This window comes from Barbus barbus (assembly GCF_936440315.1).
Source record: "Barbus barbus genome assembly, chromosome: 23".
Classification (NCBI taxonomy): Eukaryota; Metazoa; Chordata; class Actinopteri; order Cypriniformes; family Cyprinidae; genus Barbus; species Barbus barbus.
Window position 1 is genome coordinate 12,248,817 of NC_136751.1, and position 27,931 is coordinate 12,276,747.

The window sequence follows — 27,931 nt, forward strand, 5'->3', positions numbered from 1 at the left end:
ATGCTTCTCTTTCTCTACACACTCCTGCTTTTCCATCACCTTCTGACAAAGGTAAACACACTTTGCCGAATGATGGGATACCCCAACTACCCACTACTTTCCAAGGACAGAGACGTAACTATTGGAGGAATTTTTGCAGTACACAATAAACTAACATTATCTTCATTTGAGTTTACAGAAAAACCTCAGGCTCTGTCATGCTCCAGGTTTGTTATATTGAAAACTTTGAATTGAAAAAACTTTTTATATATATTTACTCCCTTTTTTTTTTTTTTTTTTTGCTTTCACAGTGTAAATATAAGAGATTTCCGGATGGCTCAGATTATGATCTTTACCATTGAGGAAATTAACAGAAGTGAGAGTTTGCTCCCAAATGTTTCTATTGGCTACCAGATTTATGATAACTGTGGTTCAAGACTGGTTTCTATGAATTCAACTATGGCATTGATGAATGACAATGGGTTTGTCACGGATACATGCAATGGATCACTTATTCATGCTCTCATAGGAGAATCAGAGTCTTCGGCCACAGTAATTCTGTCCAGAACCACAGGACCTTTTAAAATTCCTGTGGTAAGGAGCAATAACACTACATTTTGTCACAATTACCATTCTGATGACTATTTCATTGTTTTTTGTTCTTCTCTCTGTCCTTCATTCCCTCTCCCTCTTTCTCTGTAAGATAAGTCAGTCAGCCATATGTGAATGCCTCAGTAATAGGAAAGATTACCCTCTTTCTTCAGGACTATTGCTAGTGACTTCCACCAGAGCAGAGCACTTGCATACATAGTCAAGTACTTTGGCTGGTCTTGGGTGGGAGCTGTAAACACTGACAATGGCTATGGAAACTAAGGAATGAATATATTCCTCAATACAGCCCAGGAAGAGGGAATTTGTGTCGAGTACTCTGTGAAATTCTACCGAACAGAGATTGAAAAAATTTAAAAAGTGGTAGACATAATAAAACAAGGCACTGCAAGAGTTATTGTTGCATTTCTTACCAGTTTTGAGATGAACAACCTACTTGAGCAGTTAATGCTACATCCGTGAACTCGCTGACGTCAGAAGAACTCGCCCGGAACATGTCCCAGTCGACGTCATCAAGAGCCACCTGCAACATAGCCTCTGAGTGGGAGGACCAGCGCGTCACTACTCTCTGCACCGGGGGGTCCTGAACGAGCCTTTGTTTATATTCCGGTGTGAGGAAAATGGCGGCATGGTCCGATTTGCCAAAAGCCGGTAGTGAGCGGGCTTTGTACGCATTCTTGAACTGAGTGTAGCAATGATCCAGTGTGTTTGGTCCTCTAGTTAGACAGGATACATGTTGATAAAAGTTCGGCATGACCTGCCCGAGGTTAGCTTTGTTAAAGTTTCCCGCGATGATAAAGGCAGCGTCAGGATGTTTATTAATGTAGCCTCTGAGCACATCGTGAAGCTTAGACAAAGCCAAGCCGGTGTCTGCCTGTGGTGGAATGTACACAGCAGTAACAATGATCGATGAAAACTCCCGGGGCAGATAAAATGGGCAGCAAGTAATGGAAAGATGTTCCAGATGAGGCGAGCAGGAATGCAACAGAATGGAGATATTCCTGGGATCACACCATTTCTTGTTGATCATGAAACACACTCCTCCACCCCTGGATTTACCGGCCTCTACTGTTCTGTCCATCCAAAAAACAGAGAAGTTATCACTTGGCATAACAGCAGTGTCCGGGACCAAGGACGAAAGCCATGTTTCTGACAAACAAAGGATATTACAGTCCCTTATGTCCCATTGGAAACTAATCCTGGCTCTAAGATCGTCCATCTTATTCTCCAAGGATTGGACATTTGCGAGCAGAATGCTCAGAAGACGAGGACTGTGAGCCCTTTTCCTGAGTCTGTCTTGAATCCCAGGGCGTTTCCCACGGTGTTTCTTGATCCGTCGCCTCGAGGGGTTATTGTTCATCTCTGCGTTCCGAAGAATCTCCAGGCTCCACGCTGGATTCGTGGCTAAAGTGTCCTGGAACAGGTTGGGGTAGCGGTTTCCAATGTCCAAAAGTGTTTCTATGTTATAGGCGATCAGTGCCGACGTGAAATGTGTAAAAAGAGAAAGTAAAAGTAAGTAAAAAAGTAAATTAAAGCAAAATCTAAGCGGAGCGGCCTGGATGGAGTCCGAACACAGCGGCGCCATTTTGAATCCAATATTAGGTATCAAAATGACTGTCTTCTGATTCCCAGATTAATGGTGTATATTATGTCACCATAACTTGCACCATACTCTTTTTACCATACTTTGACTTAATATTGGACAAATCCTCCAGACCACCATAAACCATGCAAATAAGGTGTTGAGTGAGACAAAGGAACCTCTCCCGCTCAAAATTCACACCTCTACATTGTGACCAGGGACCGTTAAAAGGCCCTAACCCAAACCCATCATTGCTCATTCCCTTTGAGACACACTTTCCAAGACTCATCACCCTTGAGTCGGACCTTCTGGCAGTTTTTATCCTCAAGTAACTTTGTCAATTCGCTGTGGACTCTCCAATCTTCAGAAGAACCCGACAAAAGCCTCCAGCTCACTCCTACTGAACTCATCAATAACCTCTGTTTTCTACCGCATCCGGACTCTTGTTAAACAACAAAGCCATTGCAAATAACCGTTTCCAACTAGTAGATGCGGGTCTAAGTTTGGGCCCCTTTGTAAAGGTGATTTTTGATTCTCTGATGATTCTAACTAGGTTGTGGTTAATCGATGCTAAATACTGCCATTCTTTGTTTCTTCTCTCTCTCTCTCTCTCTCTCTCTCTCTCTCTCTCTGTCTTTCCTTACTTTCCTTCATTCTGTATATATGTGTTTTGCTTAGTCTAGTTGTATGTTAGCTGTAGTTTCATTTATTAAATTCATTATATTCACAATTGATTGCCTCAGTGTGCTGCTCACAATTCGGAGTCACTGAATGTTGATCTTGCTACATGCTAAGTTAATGCTTGTACTGTATGTAGTAGGAAAGTTATTCTTTCTTGGCCAGGAAAATAATATTTCCTAGAATTGATCAATTATTATACTGTCGGTGGACAAACAGATTAAATCCTTGTAATATTGATTCTGCTACAGTTAATTCTAAGATCTGATCTAAATATTCATGATTAATTATAGCCAGTTATTATTAATTATAAATATTTCCATTTTGAGCCAATTTGCTACAGCAGTCATCAATAAAAATCAATGAAATAAAAAGCTTTTATTTCAAGCACCGACTTTCAAAAACAACTTGTTTAACATGAAATACGTTTCTTGTTTGTTTGTTTTTTTCCATTATGTACGGGCCACAAGAGAAATATAAAGGAAATAAATGAAAACAGCTATAGGCTATACCGTTATCAGCATATGCTGAAGTAGATTTGTCTCTCTGAGAGAATAAGTGGCGTCAGATGCCGAAAGCTCCATCATTACGCCGACATTCCATTTTTACTTTCACTTTCTGCTTATAATGAATTGACTGAGCATTGACTTTCACTGGCATAAATCTTGCGCAATGTTTGCACGTGTGCAAACCTTTGTGCAAACATGTGCTTGTGATATCCATTGGCTCGTCTTCATGGTTTAAAACAGAAATATTTCCAACATTGCGACATAACCAATTACCCCGCCCCCCGTATCGAAAACGTACCGAACCGTGACACCACTGTGTCTTATCGATCCAAACTGTGAATTTTGTGAACCATTACACCTCTAAAATTATATATATATATATATATATATATATATATATATATATATATATATATTTTGTTTTTTTGGTTTTTTTTTATTATTTTATTTATTTATTTTTTTCAAATTTGAGTGGTACTGGTAGGTTTTCACAGAAAATGCGAACATGCCGCTGCGCTATGTCACATGAAAGAGTCCCGGCTAGTAGTCTATATTGCATGTGAGGATGCTGCAGGTGAAGAAAAGGATTCCACAACTGACTGCAATTGCAGGTCTCAAACAGACATGGCAACAAAGAGGCAAAAGTCTCTAGTATAATAAATATTTTTATAGAAAAATTTCAAAGCACCTTTTATATTTCTCTAAATTGTTTATAAGATAAAATAAATTGTTTATATAAAAAATAATTAGTTAAAATCTTGTTTCAGAAATCCCTGAATTCTCAATGAGCTGAGAAGGCTAAGGACAGAGGCACAACCTCAAACTGAAAGTGAGGTAAATAGAAAATTGTATTTAGAAAAAAATCTTAAGTATCAATCCTCAAATTTGATTGACCTGTTGGTGGTCCAAGACATTTCACTGTTTGTATTACTCTGTGTTCACAATATTCCAGATTATGCATGTGGTGCACAGTAGAAGCAGGTTGCGGAATGGATTGATCTGAATTGAGGAGCATATTTTTTGAAAGCCCTCAATGCTCCTATTTAGTGAGTAGGGAGCAGAAAAAGAAAACCTAGAGTATATGTGTTTCTCACATTCTAAACACACTCTTTGTCACACACACAGTTTCATAATGAACTGAAAACATTTGTACACTTCTCATGATAATATAAAAGTTCTCTATTAGTGTTTTTCACAGTTGCTTTGGCAAAACGTGTCAAACAAACTAAAAACGATGTGTGTTATTGCTCAGTGCCATTGTCAAATTGCAAAATGAAAGAACCTGCGTATAATCAGGGATTTCTTTGATGCACGCAAATATACCAGATTTAATTATCTGTGGAACTACTGGTGGAAGTTAAGTTATTGGTGCAATAACAATGTTTGAATTTTCCTTCTTATGGCCAATAATATATCATCTGCTGATGTGACATGCATCTCTACTCACTATTAATTACATTTTTAATGTACTGTTGTAAAAGAAAAATATCAAAATTGCAGTCATGTTGTTGTTTTATCATTGTTCCTATGGACACATGATAGCTGTGCTCATATTCACAACAACAGCAAAACAGTACAACATGGTTTTGGCTTTGGTCTAATAATTTATAGACTAACTTTCCTGGAATTTTCCTCCATCAAGCTCTCGCTGGATCCGCTCCTCGGCTATCAAAGAGAGGGATGTCTGTACTTCCTCAACAGACAACGAAACATTTTTGGTTGTTAAAAAAGGTGCGCCCATTCAAAACAGTTGCGTTCGATCCTTCGCTGGCTGTGCTGATTTAAATCTAGCGGGTCTGTTGTGTCTCGTGCCACAAGTTCAATGACGCAGGCAGAGACAATTCTCTCCGGCCAATCAGTGATCAGCAGAGTTTACACGTCATGTTTTGGTAACGGTATGGCTCGCTTGGAACCTCGGCCGAGGTGGTACTTAAAAAAGTACCAGGTACTGTACCCAGTGGAAAACCCCCCAAAAGCGTGCCGTACTGAACTGTACTGTGCCATACTATGCAGTGGAAAAGCGCCATAAAGCTAGCTGTGTTTTACTGGCAGCACCCTTTCCTGGAGTGGTCCCCTTTCCTAGAGTCTAGCTATCTGAGGATAGCTATGTGCTAACTCAGTGATTACTTCCCTGCTTAGGGTTTTAAAGGGTCATGAAACCCCAGACTACTTTTTCTGAAATTTTAGCAGAGGCGTTTGTGTTGCACGTCATAGAAGACAATGTTAGCATCCGATAATTTTAACTGTTGGAGAAAACTGGTTATTTTTAAGCTTTTTTGCTCTATTTTCATCTTCCGGGTTTAAAATCTACATCATGTTGACATCACAATTTGTGACATGGCAAAGGATGATAGTACATTGATGACGCGTCGGTGTCTATTAAATTATTCATGAGACTGCGTATTTTTATTCTATGAGAAGACACTTCGCTTAATTATTCACAACAGCATGTGTTGATTTGCTATGATAGACGCTTCAGACTGTGAGATGACATTGATCCATGAACGTTTCTCTCAGTTAATGTGCGCAGAGGAGAGAGTTTGTTTTTGCTTTGTAATAAGAGTTCGGCACAAACACGATTAATTCACTTAATGAGTGTAACTGTTTTTATAGCTCCATGACACAACCCGTCAAAAGGCTTTTATAAACATAGCAGAATAAGCCTTAAAAGTTAACAGAGGTGAAAAATACGTAACCCGAGACGTTCCCATTCTAGGGAACGCCACGCTGCGCCCCCTCGCCATGCCTTCGGCCTGCCTGTTTACATCTTCTTCAGACAACTAAGTTGGTGACGTATTCAGCAGGTGCCCTTTTATACTTCCGGGCACCCACCTATGACTTCATGGGCCATGTGGACCAATAGGATTGACGTTGTTTCACACACGTGCTTCAGACACCGGTCATGCTGGCTGCATTCCCCAATGTCCCCAATGATTTTGAATCCAGCCTTCAGTGTTTTGTTTATTTTGGTTTCCATTGGCTGTTGTCACAATATAGAATGTATAAAAATAAAGATTTTTTTTTTTATTGAATATTTCATTCATTGAGATCCAATGTGTGAATTAAGTGTTACCTTAATCTTTTGAGCAGCGCATTTGCAGCCACAAATGCATATATGAACATGATCAATATGCTTCTGAACAGTAAATATTAATATAATATATACAAATATATACAAATTCAGTACTAATTGAAAGAAAATTAGTTGACAAGAACATTGCTTACTATTTTTGGTGATATAGTACAACAAGAGATTTATAAGCTATATTTTGTAGGCCAGTCATTTTTGACCGGGAAGACCACAAGTGTTCTTCTGTGCTATTTTTTACAAGACATAAGCATTTCAAAACAAATTTCTTGGTTAAACATTAAAGCATCATATAATAGGCTATAATATAATTAACATTGCCTATCAGACAAAACTGTGTTGCAGCAAATCCTTTAAATTTTAAAGTATTCAGAACAGAGCAACATAAAAATCTGAAAAGATAAGCAGCTATACAATTATAGGAGAAACGTTTTACATATAGCCTATGCCATTATAATTTGCGTTTTATTTTTTAATTGTATAAAATAATAAAATAAAACGCAAATAATAATCGGCTTCTATTGTCCTCATTTGTAATTCGCTTTGAATAAAAGCATCTGCTAAATAACTAAATGTAAATATATAAGAGTTAGTTTTTTTTTACCTAGTCAACATAACCCAAATGCAGTTTGATTGAGATTAATTGGATTATATATATATATATAAATTTTTTTTTATCATGCCTTTGAGGCAATTTGCTGAGTTTTGGTTCATCATTGTGAAGCGTTCCTGTTCAAGACCGAGATGGCAGAAAGCACATCCTCCGTTTTATATTTATTTTATAAAAGCACAACATTTTGTTGATATTGTGAGTGCACACAAATAGAAGTAGACCCTTTACAGTTCCCAATGATGTAGCTATTACTCTTACCTTTATGAGCAAAAATGATGGCATAGCCTGTTTTAAGTTGTTTTCACTGTTAGAAAAAAAAATTAAAATCGCACTGGCTCCTCCATGTTCTGTAAAGCGCGCTTCAGCTTTAACTCTCCGCACAAACGATTGGATATGCATCTAACAGCGCACATTTATCTAGGTTAAACATTTAAACTAACATTGTGATATGCTTGAACTGTTTTATATCTATAGATTTTATTTTAGGCAAGTTGTGATGATTTGAGAAGGCTAAATTGATCAAACATAGGCTAAGATCAACTTACTGTTTGCTGCTGGCCGCTTGGTTGTTACTTTAAAAAAAAAAAACTTAGCCTACATTTAACAAACAAACAAATTCTCCTAACATTTTTCTAAATTATTTTTTTTTTTTAAATGAAACGAAATATAATCACTTACATACAAAACTTTAATAGCTAAAACGGTAGTATAAGCTGTTTTGGGAGAAGGGGGAAAAAAGACGCGCTCCAGTCAGACTTGGGCCGAGAATTTTGATAAGTTGTCAAACAAGGGCTCTAATCCACTTCATCCAACGCATCTGAGAGCATGCACTTGATAGATGTATTTTACCTTTTTGTTGAGTTTAAAATGTGTGACATATTCGTTCTGCTCTCACTGATCATTAAGTCCTCCCAAAAAAAACAAAAAAAACTGTGCATACCCTCCTAAATCCTGCAGGCACCCCTGTGTGCATACGCACGCTTTATAAATGAGGCCTCACTAATGTATTTTTATTATTATTTTATTATTTTTAATCTTGTACAAAATAAAAGCTTTTCAAAACAAATTTATTGGTTAAACATAAGAGCATGCTAGTGTGAGAAAGCATGTTTCATATTGACAAAATTATGCACAATTTTATTTTTTCACTCAAAACTGATTTACGTAAACTGAGATCAATGAGGCCTACGAAAAATAATTTTCAAAAATAAACACAAAACCAAGCCTACTTGATATACACCATGCTTACAAAAAGACTGATACCAATATTTGGTAATAATATAGCATAACATTCTCTTTTCTCTTGGCTCTCTGCAAAGGCGGACGCTTTTTCTCTCCTCTCCTCCCCTTATCTTCCCTGCTTGATCTCTCGTCTTGTCTATTGTCTAACACTTGAGAGACTCTTTCTGCACTGCTCTCCAAACCGAAAAATCATGGATTTGATCAACTGGTCTCTCAACGCAATTGACACCATATTCTCTACAGGAGCCCTGGGTTCGGGGGAGCCCAATTGTCCGGACGGGATGTTTGCTACTGGCTACACGATGGACGCATGGGAGAGATGGTGGGTCGTATGTCTGGCGGCTCTTTCCGTGGAGGACATTGAAGACATCTACCTATTCGGAACCATGATAACGGGTTTTCTGCTGATTGGATTAGGCTTTGCCCTGGGTTATCAGAGAATTCAGAAGATGGGAACAGCTGTCCAAAGCCTCACAAGGCTGCCTGTCATGATTGAAGCAGTGGGCAGAGCGGTCAGCACTGAGACTGAAACCATCAACCGCAATATGGATTCTATCACGGAGAAGCTCACTGCTGTGCTGAGAAAAATTGATGGACTTGGAGACCAGAATGGACAAAGAGAGCTGTGAAATTGGTATGCAGCTGCTCGCACCAAGACCAAACAATCTTATCATCTTTCGGATTCCCAAAACAACAGAACTGCCTCGGACAAGGTCATTCTGGAAACAACCCCCCTGGAAGGACACTGCAGTGAGAGGCTCTTGCTTCCTGACCCCTCCCACAGACACCCGGTGATTGTCGACTCCGTCTGGGTCCCAATCAAGGCCGTTTCCATGGCAATTGCTGTGTCACTATCACAATCTGCGGACTGAGACAACTTGTTTTGGATACCAGCGGGGCGGATCTCCAGGCCTACAAATACACAAACTCACATCACACACATACCCATATATACAGACATTCCATTCAGCCCCCCCACCCCCGATCCCTCTCTTTCGCCGCTTTGTTCCGCCAGTCCGACAGGCGGGTCTGTGACCGGCGCTGAGAATAGCTGCTGGACCGGATGGCTGTTTGTAGGAGCTGGATTACACCCCCACCTGTTGCAAGTCGTGTGTCTGTGGTGTATTGATTATGTGCTTTTGTTGCTGGGGTGTTTTTTCTGTTCTCACACTGTACTCCCATTGGAGCATAGTCTGGGGGTTATTTTTTTTCTCCCCTCCTTCCTCATGTTTAAGCTGAATTTATTCCTCAATTCCCTGTCTTCCTGTCCTGTCCACCCCTTTGTCATATTGTATTGTATGTTTGTGTATGTATGGACAGGTTGATGGCTAATTTCGCTGGTACTTGTGACTAGTGGCAATAAAGGGCTACTACTACTACTACTATAAGCTATTTTTTGTAGGACGATAATTTTTGACTGGGAACACCTCAAGTGTAAGAAGGTTAAATAAAATAAAAATGTTTTATTAAAAGTAACAATCTTTGCGGTAGAAGTTATGCACTGTGTGAAAATAAAGTCAGTAAATCTTAGTCCAATTCGATAACGTTAAGTTGCATTTTCGGGAGAAAGAAAATGATCTCCTAGTCAAAATGATCCGAACACAACATGAGGGAAAACTTGTCACAACCTAAAAATTCAGTTTCACATAAAACATAATCTTGCCAGTGAGGTTGTTAACAAAACCTCAGGTCTTTGACACTGAACTTTGACACATTGCATACTGCAAAACAGGCTGACGCAAAGACTTGTACTTGCCCAGGAGCAAATTTGATTGATGCTTCAATGAACTTAAAAACAAAAATAAGAAACCATTTAATTATCATAAACATCCAAAAACATGTCATAAACATCTAAAGGTTAATTTGATCACTAAAGCAAAGAAAATGTATAAAACAGATGATGAAACTGACTGGTAAATACATTGTGATTGTGTAATAGTCATGTCTGAAAGAGGTGAACGTGTTTCTTAAAAGAATATAAGTTTAAATGAACTGCAAAAAGTTGTAGGGTGATTGAAAAAGTGAAAACTATTAAACGTTCAATTAAACCACAGTGTTGAAAAGTATATTATCCATGTATGTCAATTGCCCATATACAGGTGCATCTAAATAAATTAAAACAAACCTTTCCTTGTAATTTGTTTCAAAAAGTGAAACTTTCATATATTTTAGATTCATTGTAAAGTAAAACATTTCAAAAGTTTTTTTGTTTTAATTTTGATGATTAGAGCTTACAGCTCATGAAAGTCAAAAATCAGTATCTCAAAATATTAGAATATTTACATTTGAGTTTAATGACCATCCCTACAGTATACATTTTGGGTATCTCTTGTTCTCTGAAAACACAATAATGGAGAAGACTGCTGACTTGGCAATGATCCAGAAGACGAACATTGACGCCCTCCACAAAGAGGGTAAGTCACAGAGGGTCATTACTGAAAGGTGTGGCTGTTTACAGAGTGTTGTATCAAAGCATATTAAATGCAAATGTTGCACACACAGAAGAGGCGATGTTGTCTGGTGGCACATATGAGTTTTTATTTCGTCACACTCTGCAAAATTAATAAACACAACAAGAAGTTATTTTGTTTCACAGTAGTGTGTTTTAAGACTGGCAGTGTGACTTCTTCATACATGAGTGAAACTCCTAGGTCAATAAACTCACTTTGCTCAATCTTCTGATATACATAAAGCAAAGCAAAAATGAGAACAATACATTTCACCATATAGACTATAACTCACTGAAATTAGCACTACAATAACACTCAATGAACACACCAACTGTGTATTCGCACTGTTAAAGGTCCCATGACATGCTGTTTTTTGGATGCTTTTATATAGGCCTAAGTGGTCCCTAGTACTGTATCTGAAGTCTTGTTCCCGAAATTCAGCCTTGGTGCAGAATTTAAGCCACTATGAGCCAGACCCACAATGAGCTTTCCTTAGGACGAGCCATTTCTGTGTTTGTAGTCTTTAAATGCTAATGATGAGGAGAGAGGCGGGGCAAGGTGGAGGGTGGGTGTGTGGGGAAGAAGCTCCTCCTAAGTCTCTCAGTTTTTGCCATCAGGCTACGGAAGCGCTTACCAGATGGAAGCAAAGTGAATAGATGGTTACCAGGGTGATTTGAGTCCTTGATTATTTTGACAGCTCTATTTTTGCAGCGTTTGAGGTAGATGTCCTGCAGAGAGGGGAGAGCAGACCCTTAGATGCGCTCTGCTAAGCGCACAACTCTCTGTAGTGCTTTGCAGTCCTGATTGGAGCTGTTTCCATACCACACTGAGATGCATTGAGTCAATACACTTTCTATGGTCCCTGAATAGAAAGTTTTCAGGATTGCTGGTGAGACCCTGAATTTCCTCAGCTGTCGCAGATGGTACAGACTTTGCCTGGCTTTCTTAACCTGTGTTTGGATGTGTGTAGTCCTAGTCAGGTATGTGGTTTGAATTGTAGTCAATGGGGCTCTAGTAGTCTTCTGAGTTTTTTTTTTTTTCTTTTCAGGCACTCACATACACGTGTCACAAAGTGCTCCGTCTCCTTTTTCATATGGGGCCAGCAAATGTTTTTTTTTAAATCTCACGATTTAAAGTTCTCTTTGTCCATCTCCTGATGCAACTCCCTGTAACAAGTTTGATGGTACCCTCTGGATAGAATAAGTTGGTTTCTCTTTCCTGCTCTTCTGTACAAGACTCTGTCATCGCTCAAGTACAGTCGTGTCCATTGTTTCAGCAGGAGTCTAACATCCTATTCCCAAATGCATGTGATAGTTTTTCTCGGGTGGCGTGAGTGTTCTTGACCCATATGCAATCACTGACATCTTTCCTTTCTGCTTCTGATAAAGAACTGCACCCAAACCGTCCTGTGATGCATCACAATGGAGGACTAGAGGCAGAGTCAGGTCTGGATATGCAAGAATTGGGGGCTCTGTTAAGTGGTCAATCACCCTGTTCAACGCTTCCTGATGAGTCTGTGTCCAGTTTATGGGTGTATTGGGGGATGCCTGCCCTTTTGGCTTAGTGCTGACTCTTTTTCTCTTTTTTTGGAATTTGTGGTGGTGTTGTGATCAGCTGATAGAGAGGTCTTGCTAGGCGTGAGAAATTGGGTATGTATGTTCTATAGTAAGAAAGGAATCCCATCATTTTCCTCCTACTGATCTCCTACTGTAGCTGGTATTCGGAGCTTCAGGGCCTGTACTGGGGCTATTTCGTCTGGATCCATAGAATATCCATCCTCCGACACAAGAAAACGGACCTTCCTTTGGAACAGTTCACACTTGTGTGGGCTGAGTTTGACTCCGTGTTTCTGGTATCTCTGGAGGACTGTGCGAATATGGCTCACGTGATCATCGAAGGAGGCACTATGAACACGATTGTCACCCAGGCAAGGCTGACAGATAACATCACGCAAATCCTCCAGACAATCTTCCATGTTCCTCTGGAATTCGGCTGGAGCTGAGCTAAGGCCAAATGGAATCCTGTTCCACTGAAATAGCCCACACAGTGTTATAAAGGCGGTTAGGGGTCGGCTCTCAGCATCAAGGAATACTTGGTGGTAGGCCTTGCCCTGGTCCAAGACCGAAAACCAGGAACTGCCACTCAGGGAGTCCAGCATATCCTGGATCCTGGGAATGGGGTGCCTGTCAGGTACAGATTTTCAATTTAACTCACGATAATCACAGCAAAGTCCCAGGCTTCCATCCTTTTTCCTCACACATACAATTGATGAGGAGTAAGGAGATCTTGACTTGCATCCCCGGTTCAACAGATCCTGAAGGTACTCTTTCACTTCCTGCAAAAGAGGCTTAGGCACAGATATGTAAGTCTTTTGTACAGGTGTCTTATCATGGAGGGTGATGTGCATATTAAGTGAGGGGATGCAACCAACATCATTATCATCAAAAGCAAAAGCATTGCATTCTTCCCTCAATAGCTGTCGCACAATCTGTTGTTGTGTCTCCGTTAAGTGTTCCAGCTTTATTGGGGGATCCCAATGACTTGGTCTGTCTGGCTGTTGTGGTTTAACACTCACCCCATATGTCTGCACTGTGGATGTGGGCTGCTCTTTCACCTGCTCCATCTGAGTCTCATTATTCTGGAAGGAATCTGCAGTTACTGGGTAAGTTGTCTTTATCACTTCCAGATGGCCTAGTATAAGTCGTGGCGTAAGTATGACTGGGTGCTTGGCTGTATTAGCAATGGCAATTGGCACTTTCACAGTCTTCTCATTACCGACTTTGATAACACACTCCTGCATTATTAAACCCTCTGGTAGTGGCGATGGTTCACTCGGAGTGAATAACAGGCTTTGTTCTTGAAATTGTCCCCCCATGTGTGCTCGTGCATAGACAGTGGTTATTTGCCCTGCACTGAGTTGGATCTTTTGTTTACCAACTCGCACCGTTCCAACAGTCACATTTGAATTTACAGTCTTCAGTAGGTTAAGCATCGCTCTTGCCTTATTTATTGATATAGAGAAAGCTTTGCCCAGCCTTTGCACAGTGCTAGATTATGGTCTCCGTTTCTCTCACCTGCCAATTATCTCCTCAATGACATTAGGATTTTCGGCTACACCATCAAAGGGGATCTCTGTTTGATTCGTAGCTAATCCGGTGAGCGTTCCCTGCCCCAGGAGCTCCTCAATAGGTCTGACAGTGGTGTGTGGTAAGTGTCGCTTTCTCCAGTCTGCATTAATAATGCTGGCTTGGGCTCCCGTGTCCCATAAGGCTTCAACTGTGATGTCTTTGAGCTGGCAACGGACCAGTCATCTTTTTCCAATAATGTTCAAGAGCCTAGGTGTGGCAAGGGACAGTGAGCTGTTATAACAGAAGTGGTCGCATTTGGGTGAGTAACAGGTTGAATGTTCTGTTCCTTACTGTCTTGCTTGCTTCATACAGGTCTGAATGTCTGTCGCACTTCTGAACTCGCCTGGGACCCGATGACAGAATGGACTACTGGGGGGTCCAGCTCAGCAGTCCCCTCCCGTTTCCCGATGTCGGCCTCCGTTGTCGACAGCCCCGTGACAGATGTCCATCTTGTCTGCAGCGATAACAGTGCTTGCACTCTTCACCTCTTTGGGCCTCCTGGCATGAACGGCAGCCTTTGGACCTCCTCTCAGTTCGTAGTGGGGTCACGGGTGGGTGAAACTGCGATCTGGTTGCTTCCATTGTCTCTCGGAACACATTGGTCATTTCCATGATGTTTGCTCTGAGGTCCTCGATTGCTTTAGTGGTGTCAATGTCTTTGCTTTGTATCGGTTTCTTGTCTTTACCAGGGATGCTCTCTTTCATCAATGTGTCTTTCCTCTGCCCTTGAGTCTCCACCCCACTGCTTACATGTCGCTCAGCACCACAGACATGTTCTAATGCTTGCACCTCACTTAATTTTAAAGGCTTTGGCATCACTGTTTTCTTTAACTTTGCTTGTCTCTCCAATTCCAGATTTGTAGCTTCATCGTTTTCTCGATTAGCACTTCATCTGCCACTTTAGGATCACTGAGGTATTGTTTGACTTGAAATTTCACTGCATCATTCAAAAGTCCAGTTTTCACAGAGCGGAGAAACTTCCGTTGAATGAGCTCAGGGCTAAACTGTTCTCCATCCTGCTCATCTCCAGATGCCCACAGTAGTTTCTCCCTCAGTTCGATGGCTCGGAACAGGAAACCTTGAGCAGACTCCTTGGGCTCCTGCGAGATGTTCATGAGCCTGTGCAGTAGATCTGATGAAGAGTCTATTTTATAATGTCCTCTGAGGATGGTCTTTAACCCTCTGAGCCCGACAAACGCGAATACGCGTTTTGGGGCAGATTTTCCTAATAAGGCAGAAATGAGCTTGAATTACTCTGCCATTTTTGATCGTTCAGATAAGAGCAATACACCATTCGAATCTGTAAGAGCTCTACTTTTTTTTGAGTACACTCACGATTACAACAAAACTTAGTGGTTTTGGGGAAAAAAGAAAACAAACAGGGTGCGCTCTCTGTCTTCTCCGTCTCCGCGATCTGTTTATAGTAACGCGTCACTAAAATGAACTGTAACTCAACAAATACTCAACACAGAAACACGAGAGTTATCTCTATAGAAAGCCTAAAGTGTCTGCTTTCAACTGAAGTGTTGTCGAAAACAAATGTTCTGTGATAAAGTAATCCGTATGAAACCGACTCGATGTTCAGTCTGTCCAGTCTAACTCATTATTTCTAATGTGATCCCGCCCCCTCATGTTCACATGTAAATAACCACGTGACGCACGCGCGCTTGGAGACGCCCAGCAACATAAACAAACAGTCACGAGACTCTGTTCATCTCTGCTGCTGTTCGTTTCTGGAAGAAGACGCGCTGAGTAAAGGTTGGATTTACCTCAGAATAAGAGGAGAGTTCATCCAGAAGACTGATCTGATGAGTAAGTAAAGCTTGTTTTTTGCATTAGTTAGCGTGTTATTGTGACAAACCTGAACGCGTTTAGTTGGGTTTTTCCCAAATGACAACATGATAAATGCTAGGCATCTAAGAATGTTTAATGTTCACAAATAGATTTAATATCGTGCTAAACAATAACAATTTGTTTCTCAGATATAAAATATCCTTTTTTTAATGGTACAAAGTACATCCTTTTGTAGTTCACAGCATACGTGAGTCTACGGCTGCAGAATCATAACGGCTTCTATAAAATCATATATACTAGACTATATGACTGAAAAATCATAGTTGTTTTTCTCCCAAACTGTAATTCCAGACTACAGTGTTTGAATATGATGGACAATTCCTTGTATTCAGAATCAGAATCAGAATCAGAATGAGCTTTATTGGCCAAGTATGTTTACACATACAAGGAATTTGTTATAGTGACAGAAGCTCCACAGTGCAACAGAGGGACAGTAACAGGACAGGACACAGGTAATGAAACAAAATAACAGGAAATAGCCAATGACCAATGTACAAAGCAGCAAAAAAAAATAAAAAAATACACAATATATAATATATAATATAGGCGACTATGTATGTACAGGTCAAGTATGTGCAAATTAGAAATGAGAAAATAAAATAAAATAAGTGAGTGTGGTGAATGGATAATGTATTAGTTGTGTGTTCTACGTTTATTTATTGAGTGTTCATGAGATGTATTGACTGAGGGAAGAAACTGTTCCTGTGTCTGGTCGTTCTGGTGCTCAGAGCTCTGTAGCGTCGACCAGATGGTAAAAGTTCAAAGAGGTTGTGTGCTGGATGTGAGGGGTCCAGAGTGATTTTACCAGCCTTTTTGCTCACTCTGGATAAGTACAGTTCTTGGAGAGTGGGGAGGGTTGTACCAATGATTCGCTCAGCAGTCCGGACTACCCTCCGTAGTCTTCTGAGGTCAGATTTGGTAGCTGAGCTGAACCAGACAGTTATTGAGCTGCAGAGGATGGATTCAATGATGGCAGAGTAGAACTGTTTCAGTAAGTCCTGTGGCAGGTTGAACTTCCTCAGCTGGCGAAGAAAGTACAACCTCTGCTGGGCCTTCCTGACAATGGAGTCAATGTGAATATCCCACTTCAGGTCCTGAGAGATGGTGGTGCCCAGGAATCTGAATGACTCCACTGCAGTCACGGTGCTGTTCATGATGGTGAGTGGGGGGAGAGCAGGGGGGTTTCTCCTGAAGTCCACGATCATCTCCACAATTTTGAGCGTGTTAAGATCCAGGTTGAGACTGCACCAGACAGCCAGCTCCTTAACCTCCTGTCTGTAAGCAGACTCGTCACCGTCCTGGATGAGGCCGATCAGTGTGGTGTCGTCTGCGAACTTCAGGAGCTTGACAGAGGGGTCTTTAGATGTGCAGTCGTTGGTGTAGAGGGAGAAGAGCAGTGGGGAGAGTACGCAGCCCTGAGAAGCTCCAGTGCTGATGGTTCGAGTGCTGGATGTGAATTTGCCAAGCTTTACTAACTGCTGTCTGTCTGTCAGGAAGCTGTTGATCCACTGGCAGACGGAGGTGGGGACGGAGAGCTGAGTTAGTTTATTTTGAAGGGTTTCCGGGATAATGGTGTTAAAAGTAGAGCTGAAGTCCACAAACAGGATCCTCACATAAGTCCCTGGTCTGTCCAGATGCTGCAGGATGAAGTGCAGTCCCATGTTGACTGCATCATCCACAGACCTGTTTGCTCTGTAGGCAAACTGCTGGGGGTCCAGTAAGGGTCCAGTGATGTCCTTCAGATGAGCCAGAACCAGTCTTTCGAATGATTTCCTGGCTACAGACGTTAGTGCCATAGGTCTGTAGTCATTAAGTCCAGTAATTTTGTGTTTCTTTGGGACGGGGATGATGGTGGAGCGTTTGAAGCATGAGGGGACTTCACACAGCTCCAGTGATCTATTGAAGATCTGTGTGAAGATGGGGGCTAGCTGATCAGCACAGATTTTTAGGCAGGCTGGTGACACACCATCTGGACCAGGTGCTTTCCTTCTTTTGTTCTTCCTGAAGACCTGGCACACATCGTCTTCGCTGATTTGAATTGTAGGTGTGGGGGAGAGAGGGGTTGCTGGAGGTGTGAATGGTTGTGTGGAGGGGTGTTCTGGGCGGGTGTGGGGTGATCGTTCAAAACGACAAAAGAACTCGTTTAAGTCGTCTGCCAGGTGTTGATTCTCCAGAGTGCTGGGGGGTGGTGTTTTGTAGCTGGTGATGTCCTTTAATACTAGCCACACTGAAGCCGGATCGCTGGAAGATAATTTGTTCCTGAGCTTGTCAGAATAATTCCTCTTTGCCACTCTGATCTCCTTTTCCAGTGTGTATTTGGCCTGTTTGTACAAGACTTTATCCCCCTTTCTGTGAGCATCTTCTTTGGCCTGACGGAGCTGTCTGAGTTTGGCAGTGAACCATGGTTTGTCATTGTTGTAGAATAGATGAGTCCTGGTAGGAATGCACATGTCCTCACAGAAACTGATATAAGATGTTACAGTCTCTGTGAGCTCGTCCAGGTCATTTGCCGCAGCTTCAAAAACAGACCAATCAGTCAGGTCGAAACAGGCTTGTAAATCCCGCTCTGTTTCGTTAGTCCATCTTTTAACAGATCTTAGTACAGGCTTCGCAGACTTAAGTTTGATATATATATATTGTGACGAGCGTCCCGAGCTCTCATCAGCGTTGCCCTGGAAACGCACCAGGAACACCTGCACCCGCTCATCAAGGCTGAAGCGGCTGCACCTGTTCCCCATTAGCCCGCGGCCAGGAGACAGGGAGAAACCTCTCCAAGAAGAAGAAGCACTAATGAACACTCTCTCGACTCTCTCTTACAGAAACGAGCGTTTGAGCGACCCAGCCTGCACCCTGCACAGCGCCGGTCCACCACGCCACAGAAGAGCACCGAGAGCACCTCAGCACAGACCTTCACCATCCATCAATTCGCCTACTAATAAAATCCACCCTCCGGGGTATTTATTTGAGCTCTCCTTGTCGTGTGATTCTTCCACCCCGCGCCACACTGGTGGAGAATGCGGGCATAAAAGTGGAAGTTTCGCACCGGCAAGTGATCTCAGCACTCATCCTTTTTCTTTTTTCTGTTTCTGTTTGCTAGGCAGCCACTCCTCCCCCGAGCATGGAGGAGCTACTCCGGCAGCTCGCTGAGGTCAGCCTGTGCCAACAGCAAATCGTAGAACATCTTGCTGGCCGGCAGGGCCAGGTTGATCAGGAGCTCGCCGATCTTCGCTCGGCCGCCCGCCAGCGCATCCCGCTGCCTGAGCCACGGAGACAAGCCACGCAACTCATTCCCAAAATGACAGCGCAGGATGACGTGGAGGCCTTCCTCCATTTGTTTGAAACCACGAGGTCTGAACGGTGGGATCCGGAGGAGTGGGCAAGCGCGTTGGCACCTCTTCTCACTGGAGAAGCCCAGCGCGCGTTCTTCAGTCTCCCCGTCGAGCGTGCCGCCGACTACGAGGAAGTCAAGCGGGAGATCCTGGCTCGCGTGGGATTATCCCCGGTGTGCGCCGCACAGCAATTTCATGATTGGGTCTACCACCCCAGACGATCGGCTCGGACCCAAGCGGCCGAACTCACGCGTCTCGCCCACCACTGGCTCATGGAGGGAGCCCCAACGGCGGCTCAGGTAGCGGAGCGCGTCATCATCGATCGCCTCCTGCGCGCCTTACCCCGAGCGTTCCGTCAGGCTGTAGGAATGCGGAACCCCACCACCACGTCAGAGCTTGTGGAGGCGATCGAGCTGGCAGAGGCGGCCCAACGCCGCGACGGCGGGGAGCGAGTGCTGCCTTTTTCCCGGAGGGTGGTCCAGGAGCAGCGCGCGCCGGAGGGCGCCTCGCGACCAATGGGCAGAGCGGCGGCCCCAGAACCACCCGACGAATCCATGCCCACGGCACCTTCTTCTCCTAAGGCTCAACCGTGGTTGGCAGGCTGTGCAATGCACCAGGAACTTCCATGCGGGGCTCCAGAAGCACAAATCAAGATAAATGGCCGGCCGCACAAAGCACTGCTTGACTCTGGCAGCGCGGTCAGTCTCGTCCACGCCAAAATATTGCCCCCCGCAACGAGACTAAAACCTGACTCCCGATCGCGTGTGTTCATGGGGACACACGGGAAGTGCCCACTCGCCGTGTAACCATCTCTGCCAGCCCAGGTTCCTGGCCTGTCGAAGTGGGCATAGTGCGGCGGCTGCCCGTTGACGTGCTCTTGGGACGAGACTGGCCGGGGCTGGACGCCCTCTTGGCAGCCACTGCACGGCCTGTCAGCCAAAAAAGGGGCCGCCGCGGACGGCGATCTGGACCTCATCGCCGCCCCGTTCTCCTCGCAACCGACAGTGGGAGAGAAGGTGAGTCCCCCTCCCAAAATTCGAACCTGTTTTTTGATGTGTATGAGAATGAGCGGCTTAAACATTGTTGGGATCAGGTCCGCGTGCTGGAGGGGAAAGACCGCCAGCCAAAGCCGCATCCTCTCCCCCACTTTATTGTGGAGAACGGGCTGCTCTATTGTGTCGCCGAGCGGAGGGGGGAGAAGAAGAAACTTCTCGTGGTGCCACACTCCAAGACGGAAGCTGTCCTCCAGCTAGCCCATGCCCACCCCACAGCGGGCCATCTGGGGGCACAGAACACCGCGCAACGGATACGGGACCGCTTCAACTGGCCTGGCCTGGAGGCCGAAGTCAAACGCTTCTGCCAAGCGTGTGCCGTCTGTCAGAAGACGTCCCCCACAAAGCCTCCCCCCTCACCGCTCATACCTCTACCCATCATAGAGGTGCCCTTCGAGCGCATCGGGATGGATCTGGTGGGGCCGTTACCCAAGTCGGCCCGGGGCCATGAGCACATACTGTTGATCGTTGATTATGCCACCCGCTACCCGGAAGCTGTTCCCCTGAGGAAGGCCACGGCGAAGAACATCGCGCAGGAACTCTTCCTCTTCTTCAGCCGGGTTGGCCTGCCAGCCGAAATCCTGACCGACCAGGGAACCCCGTTCATGTCCCGGCTAATGGCTGACCTATGCCTTCTGCTCCGGGTAAAGCAGCTGCGGACTTCCGTATACCACCCCCAGACGGATGGTCTCGTCGAGCGATTTAATCAAACCCTCAAACAGATGCTGAGGAGAGTGGCCGCCGAGGACCGACGAGATTGGGATTTGATGTTGCCCAATGTCCTCTTTGGGATACGTGATGTTCCGCAGGCATCCACCGGCTTTACACCGTTTGAGCTCCTTTTCGGCAGACAGCCCCGAGGATTGTTGGACGTCGCCAAGGAGGCCTGGGAACACCAACAACCCACTCCACACCGATCCCTCGCCGAGCACGTCACCGAAATGCGGCAACGCATCGACCGGGTCATGCCATTAGTCCGGGAACAAATGGCCAGAGCCCAGCAGGCCCAACGGCGGCATTACGACCGGCCCACTCAGCCTCGAGAGTTCCAGACAGGTGACCGGGTTATGGTGCTGGTGCCTACGTCTGCCTGCAAGTTTTTGGCTACCTGGCAAGGGCCCTACACGGTGATCGAGCGAGTGGGGCCCGTCACGTATAAGGTGCGTCAGCCGGGGAGGCGCAGCCCCGAGCAGCTATACCATGTCAACCTCCTCAAGAAGTGGGTCGGCACCCCAGCACAAACCGCAGCCCTCGCCGCAGTGGAACCAGCACCAGTGGACGTCAACCCAGAACTCTCAGCCACTCAGAAGGCTGAGCTTGGGCACCTGGTCGGTCAGTTCCCAGATGTGTTCTCCCCGGTGCCAGGACACACCCACCTCTTACAACACGACATCCGGACGTCCCCAGGAGTCGTGATTAAGCAACGGCCCTACCGCATCGGCTCGTCGGCGGGCTATTGAGGAAGAGGTCCAGCACATGCTGAAGTTAGGGGTGATTGAGCCATCACACAGCCCATGGTCCAGCCCCATTGTATTGGTACCAAAACCTGACGGCACCCTCCGCTTCTGCAACGACTTCCGTCGCCTCAACGAAGCCTCAGAATTCGACGGCTACCCAATGCCCCGGGTGGATGAGTTACTGGACCGTCTCGGGAGGGCCCGATATATCTCCACATTAGATCTCACCAAGGGCTACTGGCAGGTGCCCTTGACGGAAGCCGCCAGACCAAAAACCGCCTTTTCCACCCCTAGCGGACACTGGCAATATCGGGTCCTTCCCTTCGGCCTGCACGGGGCTCCAGCCACATTCCAGAGATTAATGGACATCCTCCTGCGGCCGCACCAACAGTACGCCGCAGCCTACATCGACGATGTGGTCATCCACTCGGAGCGTTGGGAAGACCATCTAGACCGTCTGCGGAGGGTGCTGACGGATCTTCGACGGGCTGGGCTCACCGCCAACCCCGCTAAGTGCCACCTAGCGCTCTACGAGGCCAAGTACCTGGGATTTCAAGTGGGACGGGGCCTCATACGACCCCAAGAGAAGAAGGTGGAAGCTGTCCGTGCCGCTCCAAGGCCCAACACCAAGTCCCAGGTACGAGCGTTTTTGGGGTTGGCGGGTTATTACAGATGTTTCATCCCTAACTTCTCCTCTCTAGCCGCCCCCTTGACAGACCTGACCAGAAAGGGGCAGCCTGAGCGCGTCAAGTGGGGACCTGAGGAGGAAAAGGCGTTCCGGGGGATTCAACAGGCCTTGACGGAGGAACCGGTCCTGCGCGCCCCGGACTTCGGCTGCCCCTTTCTGCTGCAAACGGACGCGTCCGAGGCAGGGTTGGGAGCCGTCCTGTCGCAAGTCCAGGATGGTGAGGAACACCCTGTCTTGTATATTAGCAGGAAGCTGACCTCAGCCGAAAGAAACTACGCGACGGTAGAAAAAGAGGCACTGGCTATCAAGTGGGCAGTCCTGGAGCTGGGCTATTACCTGTTGGGACGGAGATTCACGCTCTACACGGACCACGCGCCGCTCCAGTGGATGGCGAAAGCCAAGGATACCAACACCCGAGTGACGCGGTGGTTCCTCGCGCTCCAGGACTTCTGCTTTGAAGTCCGCCACCGAGTCTGTGCCTCCAACGCCAATGCGGATGGACTATCACGGATCTGGTCGGCTTATGCAGGTCTGTCAGGGGTCATTTCCCCCCCACCCCCAGTGTCCCCCTTACTAACACCATTTGTCTCCGCCAGTACCAGGACAACGCTTAGGGGGGGGAAGTGTGACGAGCATCCCGAGCTCTCATCAGCGTTGCCCTGGAAACGCACCAGGAACACCTGCACCCGCTCATCAAGGCTGAAGCGGCCGCACCTGTTCCCCATTAGCCCGCGGCCAGATAAGCCGCGTGAGGCCAGGAGACAGGGAGAAACCTCTCCAAGAAGAAGAAGCACTAATGAACTCTCTCTTGACTCTCTCTTACAGAAACGAGCGTTTGAGCGACCCAGCCTGCACCCTGCACAGCGCCGGTCCACCACGCCACAGAAGAGCACCGAGAGCACCGAGAGCACAGACCTTCACCATCCATCAATTCGCCTACTAATAAAATCCACCCTCCGGGGTATTTATTTGAGCTTTCCTTGTCGTGTGATTCTTCCACCCCGCGACACAATATATATATATACACACATATATACATATGGCGATCTGAATCTATATGCCTACACCAAGTTGACTGGAAGGAAGAATTTGGGTAGGAAAAGGTGCACAAGCAACAGGGATGACTGCAAGCTTGAGAATACTGTCAAGCAAAGCTGATTCAAACACTTGTGAGAGCTTCACAAGGAGTGGACTGAAGCTGGAGTCAGTGCATGCTCAGACTTATAAAGGAAAAGGGCTACCAAGCCACTTCTGAACCAGAGACAACGTCAGAAGCGTCTTACCTGGGCTGTGGAGAAAAAGAACTGGACTGTTTCTCAGTGGTCCAAAGTCCTCTTTTCTTGGCACCTGCCCACACTGCCAAAGGTACCAAAAGCTGGTTCAATGACCATGGTGTTACTGTGCTTGATTGGCCAGAAACCTCGCATGACCTGAACCCCATAGAGATTCTATGGGGTATTGTCAAGAGGAAGATGAGAGACACCAGACTCAACAATGCAGATGACCTGAAGGCCGCTATCAAAGCAACCTGGGCTTCCAAACCACCTCAGCAGTGCCACAAACTGATCACCTCCATGCCACGCCGAAATGAGGCAGTAATTAAAGCAAAAGGAGCCCCTACTCAAGTATTGAGTACATATACAGTAAATGAGCATGCTTTCCAGAAGGCCAACAATTCACTAAACATGTTTTTGTATTGGTCTTATGAAGTATTCTAATTTGTTGAGATGAATTGAATTGGTGGGTTTTTGTTAAATGTGAGCCTAAATCATCACAATTAAAATAACCAAAGACTTCAACTACTTCAGTCTGTGTGCATTGAATTTATTTAGTACACGAGTTTCACAATTTGAGTTGAATTACTGAAATAAATTAACTTTTCCACAACATTCTAATTTATTGAGATGCACCTGTACATGGACTACACAGTGCACACAGATTAGTACAAATATCTTCAGTACACATGCTGAGAAGACTTTTTGTTGGCGAGTCAGCATTGAAATATTGAACAGATACGGTATTGAAATATGCTTACTATCTACTGTTTTGTGTTTTATATAAAAGTAGCTAAACTACAAAAATTAATTCACTAAATAATGACATGGGAACACGAGTACATATCATTTACTATAAGTTATATGCAGTAGAAAAAATATTTAGTAATGTCAAAATAAACTTCAAACAAGCAACTTCTATGTAATGCAAATCTGAGTGCAAAAACTTAACGATCTGGTATTGACTGTTTTAAAACAGCTATATTCTGACAGTGTAAGAAAATTATTTTAACTCTATTTGCCTAATGCCTTCTCACATGCCGCCCTGTGAGGTCACTGACTACATTTGCAGTCACTCATCCATAATAATTATGTCTATAAAAGTGGAAATACTTTATTAGGTGCATTTGGCAGATGTTGTTGAGCTTAGTCTTTGGGATGCTTCGGTTTCTTTATATACTCCTGTGTTTCATTCAGCTTCAAGCAAAGGCAGGAAACACTCCTTGTCGAATGATGGGTGAACCTAAGTACCCTCTGCTTTTCAAGGATGGAGACGTAACTATCGGGGCACTTTTTCCAGTACACAGCATCGAGACATTATCTTCATTCAAGTTTACACAAAAACCTCAGTTTCTATCATGTTCCAGGTCTGTTATAATATTATGTGAAATGTAGTATATGCATATATTTTACTTCAAAATTGTCTTTGTCTGTTTATTCATTTAGTTGCTGTTTGCTGGTTTAATCTTTTCACAGTGTGAATCTTAGAGATTTCCGGCTGGCTCAAATCATGATCTTTGCCATTGAGGAGATTAACAGAAGTGAAAGTTTGCTTCCAAATGTTTCTATTGGCTACAGAATTTATGATACTTGTAGTTCAAGAATGTCTTCTATGAGCGCAACTATGGGACTAATGAATGGTCTAGAGTTTGTAGCGCGGGACACATGCAGTGGAAAGTCTCCTATACATGCTATCATAGGAGAAACAGAATCTTCTGCCACAGTGATTTTGTCCAGAACTACAGGACCCTTTAAAATTCCAGTGGTAGGTGGAAATTAAAATGGGTTTTTTTCACCACATTATGGACTAATTTAATTGTTTATTCTTATCTGTTTCTCTCTCTCTTGTTAAGATAAGTCATGCTGCCTCCTGTGCATGTCTTAGCAATAGAAAAGATCACCCCTCATTCTTCAGGACTATGTCTAGTGATTATCACCAAGGCAGAGCACTTGCATATATAGTTAAACACTTAGGCTGGTCTTGGGTGGGAGCTGTGAACAGTGACAATGACTATGGAAACTATGGAATGGCCATATTTCTCAACACAGCTCAGATGGAAGGGATCTGTGTGGAGTACTCTGTGAAATTCTACAGAACAGAGCATGAAAAACTCAAAAAAGTGGTAGACACAATAAAAAAAGGTACTGCAAAAGTGATTGTTGCATTTATTTCATTTCTTGAGATGAGCTTATTAACCGAACAGCTAAGTGTTCAGAACATCGCGGGCCTCCAAATGGTTGGTGTGGAGGCATGGATAACTTCAAAAAGTTTGATCACTCCAACAACCTTTCATGTTCTGGGAGGTTCACTGGGATTTGCAATGAGAAAAATCAATATTGAAGGTTTTGCAGATTATGTTATAAAAACATTCTGGGACACAGCTTTTCCATGCTCACAGGGTGAACGTAATGATTCTCAAATCAAAGTAAACTGCAGCAGATATCAGGATCTGCTTGTGCTGAAAAATTACAATGAAGATGTGCCTGAGCACAGATTTTCAAGCAACGTCTACAAAGCAGTTTATGCTGTGGCTCATTCAGTGCACAGTCTACTCAAATGCAGACAACAAGAAGGTTGTGAGAAAGGCCTGACAATACAACCACAGCAGGTATGTAAATAAGTAAATAAATTAGTGTAAAATAAAATAAATAAATACAAACAGAAATAACCTAAAGACAATTATTTCTGGTTGACATTGTATAACAATTTGTAAATTATTTACATCTAATATGTCTTTTTACTAGGTGGTTGAGGCTCTGAAAAAGGTAAATTTCACTGTAAAGTTTGGAGATTATGTTTGGTTTGACAACACTGGTGATGCAGTTGCCCAATATGAAGTTGTAAACTGGCAGCAGGACTCCAATGGATCAATCCAATTTAAACCAGTGGGATACTATGATGCCTCACTGCCCCCTGACCAACACTTTGTGGTTAACACTGAAAACATACTCTGGGCTGGAGGAAAGCTAAAGGTAAATGTCAATGACAATTTTTGTGCAGAGTTTAAACTGGGTAGCCACAATGCCAAAATCTTACATATACCTGTATATATATATATATATATATATATATATAATATGTACAGAGTAAGTAATTATATTTCTCAATATAGAAGCCAAGGTCTGTGTGCAGTGAGAGCTGTCCTCCAGGCACTAGGAAGGCTGCACAGAAAGGAAGACCTGTCTGTTGTTATGACTGTATTCCATGTGCAGAAGGAGAAATCAGTAATGAAACAGGTACTCTTCAGTTCATTTCAAAGTTCCAAAGAAAATGGGTTAGTTGTTCTTTTTGTGGTCTTCTTCTACTCTTCAGGGTGCAGTTTTTTTATCAAAGGAGTTCATAAATATTTTCTATCTATCTATCTATCTATCTATCTATCTATCTATCTATCTATCTATCTATCTATCTATCTATCTATCTATCTATCTATCTATCTATCTATCTATCTATCTATCTCTAACCATAGTAAACACAACTTCCTTTCCAGATTCAAATAACTGCAAGCAGTGTCCAGGGGAATACTGGTCTAATGCTGAGAAAAATAAATGTGTGCTAAAGGCTGTAGAGTTTCTCTCATTCACAGAAGTTATGGGCATAGTGCTAGTCTTTTTCTCACTGTTTGGAGTAGGATTAACTGCACTGGTGGCCATCCTGTTTTACAGCAAGAAGGACACCCCCATAGTAAAAGCCAACAACTCAGAACTGAGCTTCCTGCTGCTCTTCTCATTGTGTCTGTGTTTCCTCTGTTCACTTACTTTCATTGGTCGGCCCACTGAGTGGTCCTGTATGTTGCGTCACACATCGTTTGGGATCACGTTTGTCCTCTGTATCTCCTGTGTTCTAGGGAAAACAATAGTGGTGTTAATGGCCTTCAAGGCTACACTTCCAGGAAGTAATGTCATGAAATGGTTTGGGCCTGCACAACAACGACTCAGTGTTTTTTCCTTTACACTTATGCAGGTTCTTATCTGTGTGCTTTGGCTTACAATATCTCCTCCATTTCCTTACAAAAATATGAAATATTATAAGGAAAAGATCATTCTTGAGTGCAGTCTGGGTTCAACTATAGGTTTCTGGGCTGTGCTGGGTTATATCGGTCTACTGTCTGTCTTGTGTTTCATTCTGGCTTTTCTGGCACGCACACTGCCTGATAACTTCAATGAAGCCAAATTCATCACATTCAGTATGCTCATATTTTGTGCTGTATGGATAACATTTATACCAGCATATGTCAGTTCTCCTGGAAAATTTACTGTAGCTGTGGAGATATTTGCCATTTTATCCTCAAGCACTGGCTTACTTTTCTGCTTATTTGCACCTAAATGCTATATCATCCTGCTTAAGCCTGAACAAAATACAAAGCAACGCATGATGGAAAAAAAAAACACCAACATCTAA

The 27,931-nt window shown here is 43.9% G+C and overlaps 1 protein-coding gene across 1 annotated transcript; it reads left to right on the forward strand.

The window, feature by feature from the left end:
* On the forward strand, positions 1-27,931 carry LOC306842990 (extracellular calcium-sensing receptor-like; the record flags this gene model as incomplete). Its single annotated transcript, XM_079374244.1, has 6 exons — positions 1-206; positions 25,009-25,297; positions 25,386-26,141; positions 26,278-26,505; positions 26,646-26,769; positions 27,021-27,931. The coding sequence occupies 6 exons, from the start codon at positions 1-3 to the stop codon at positions 27,929-27,931; spliced, it is 2,514 nt and encodes an 837-aa protein (XP_079230370.1).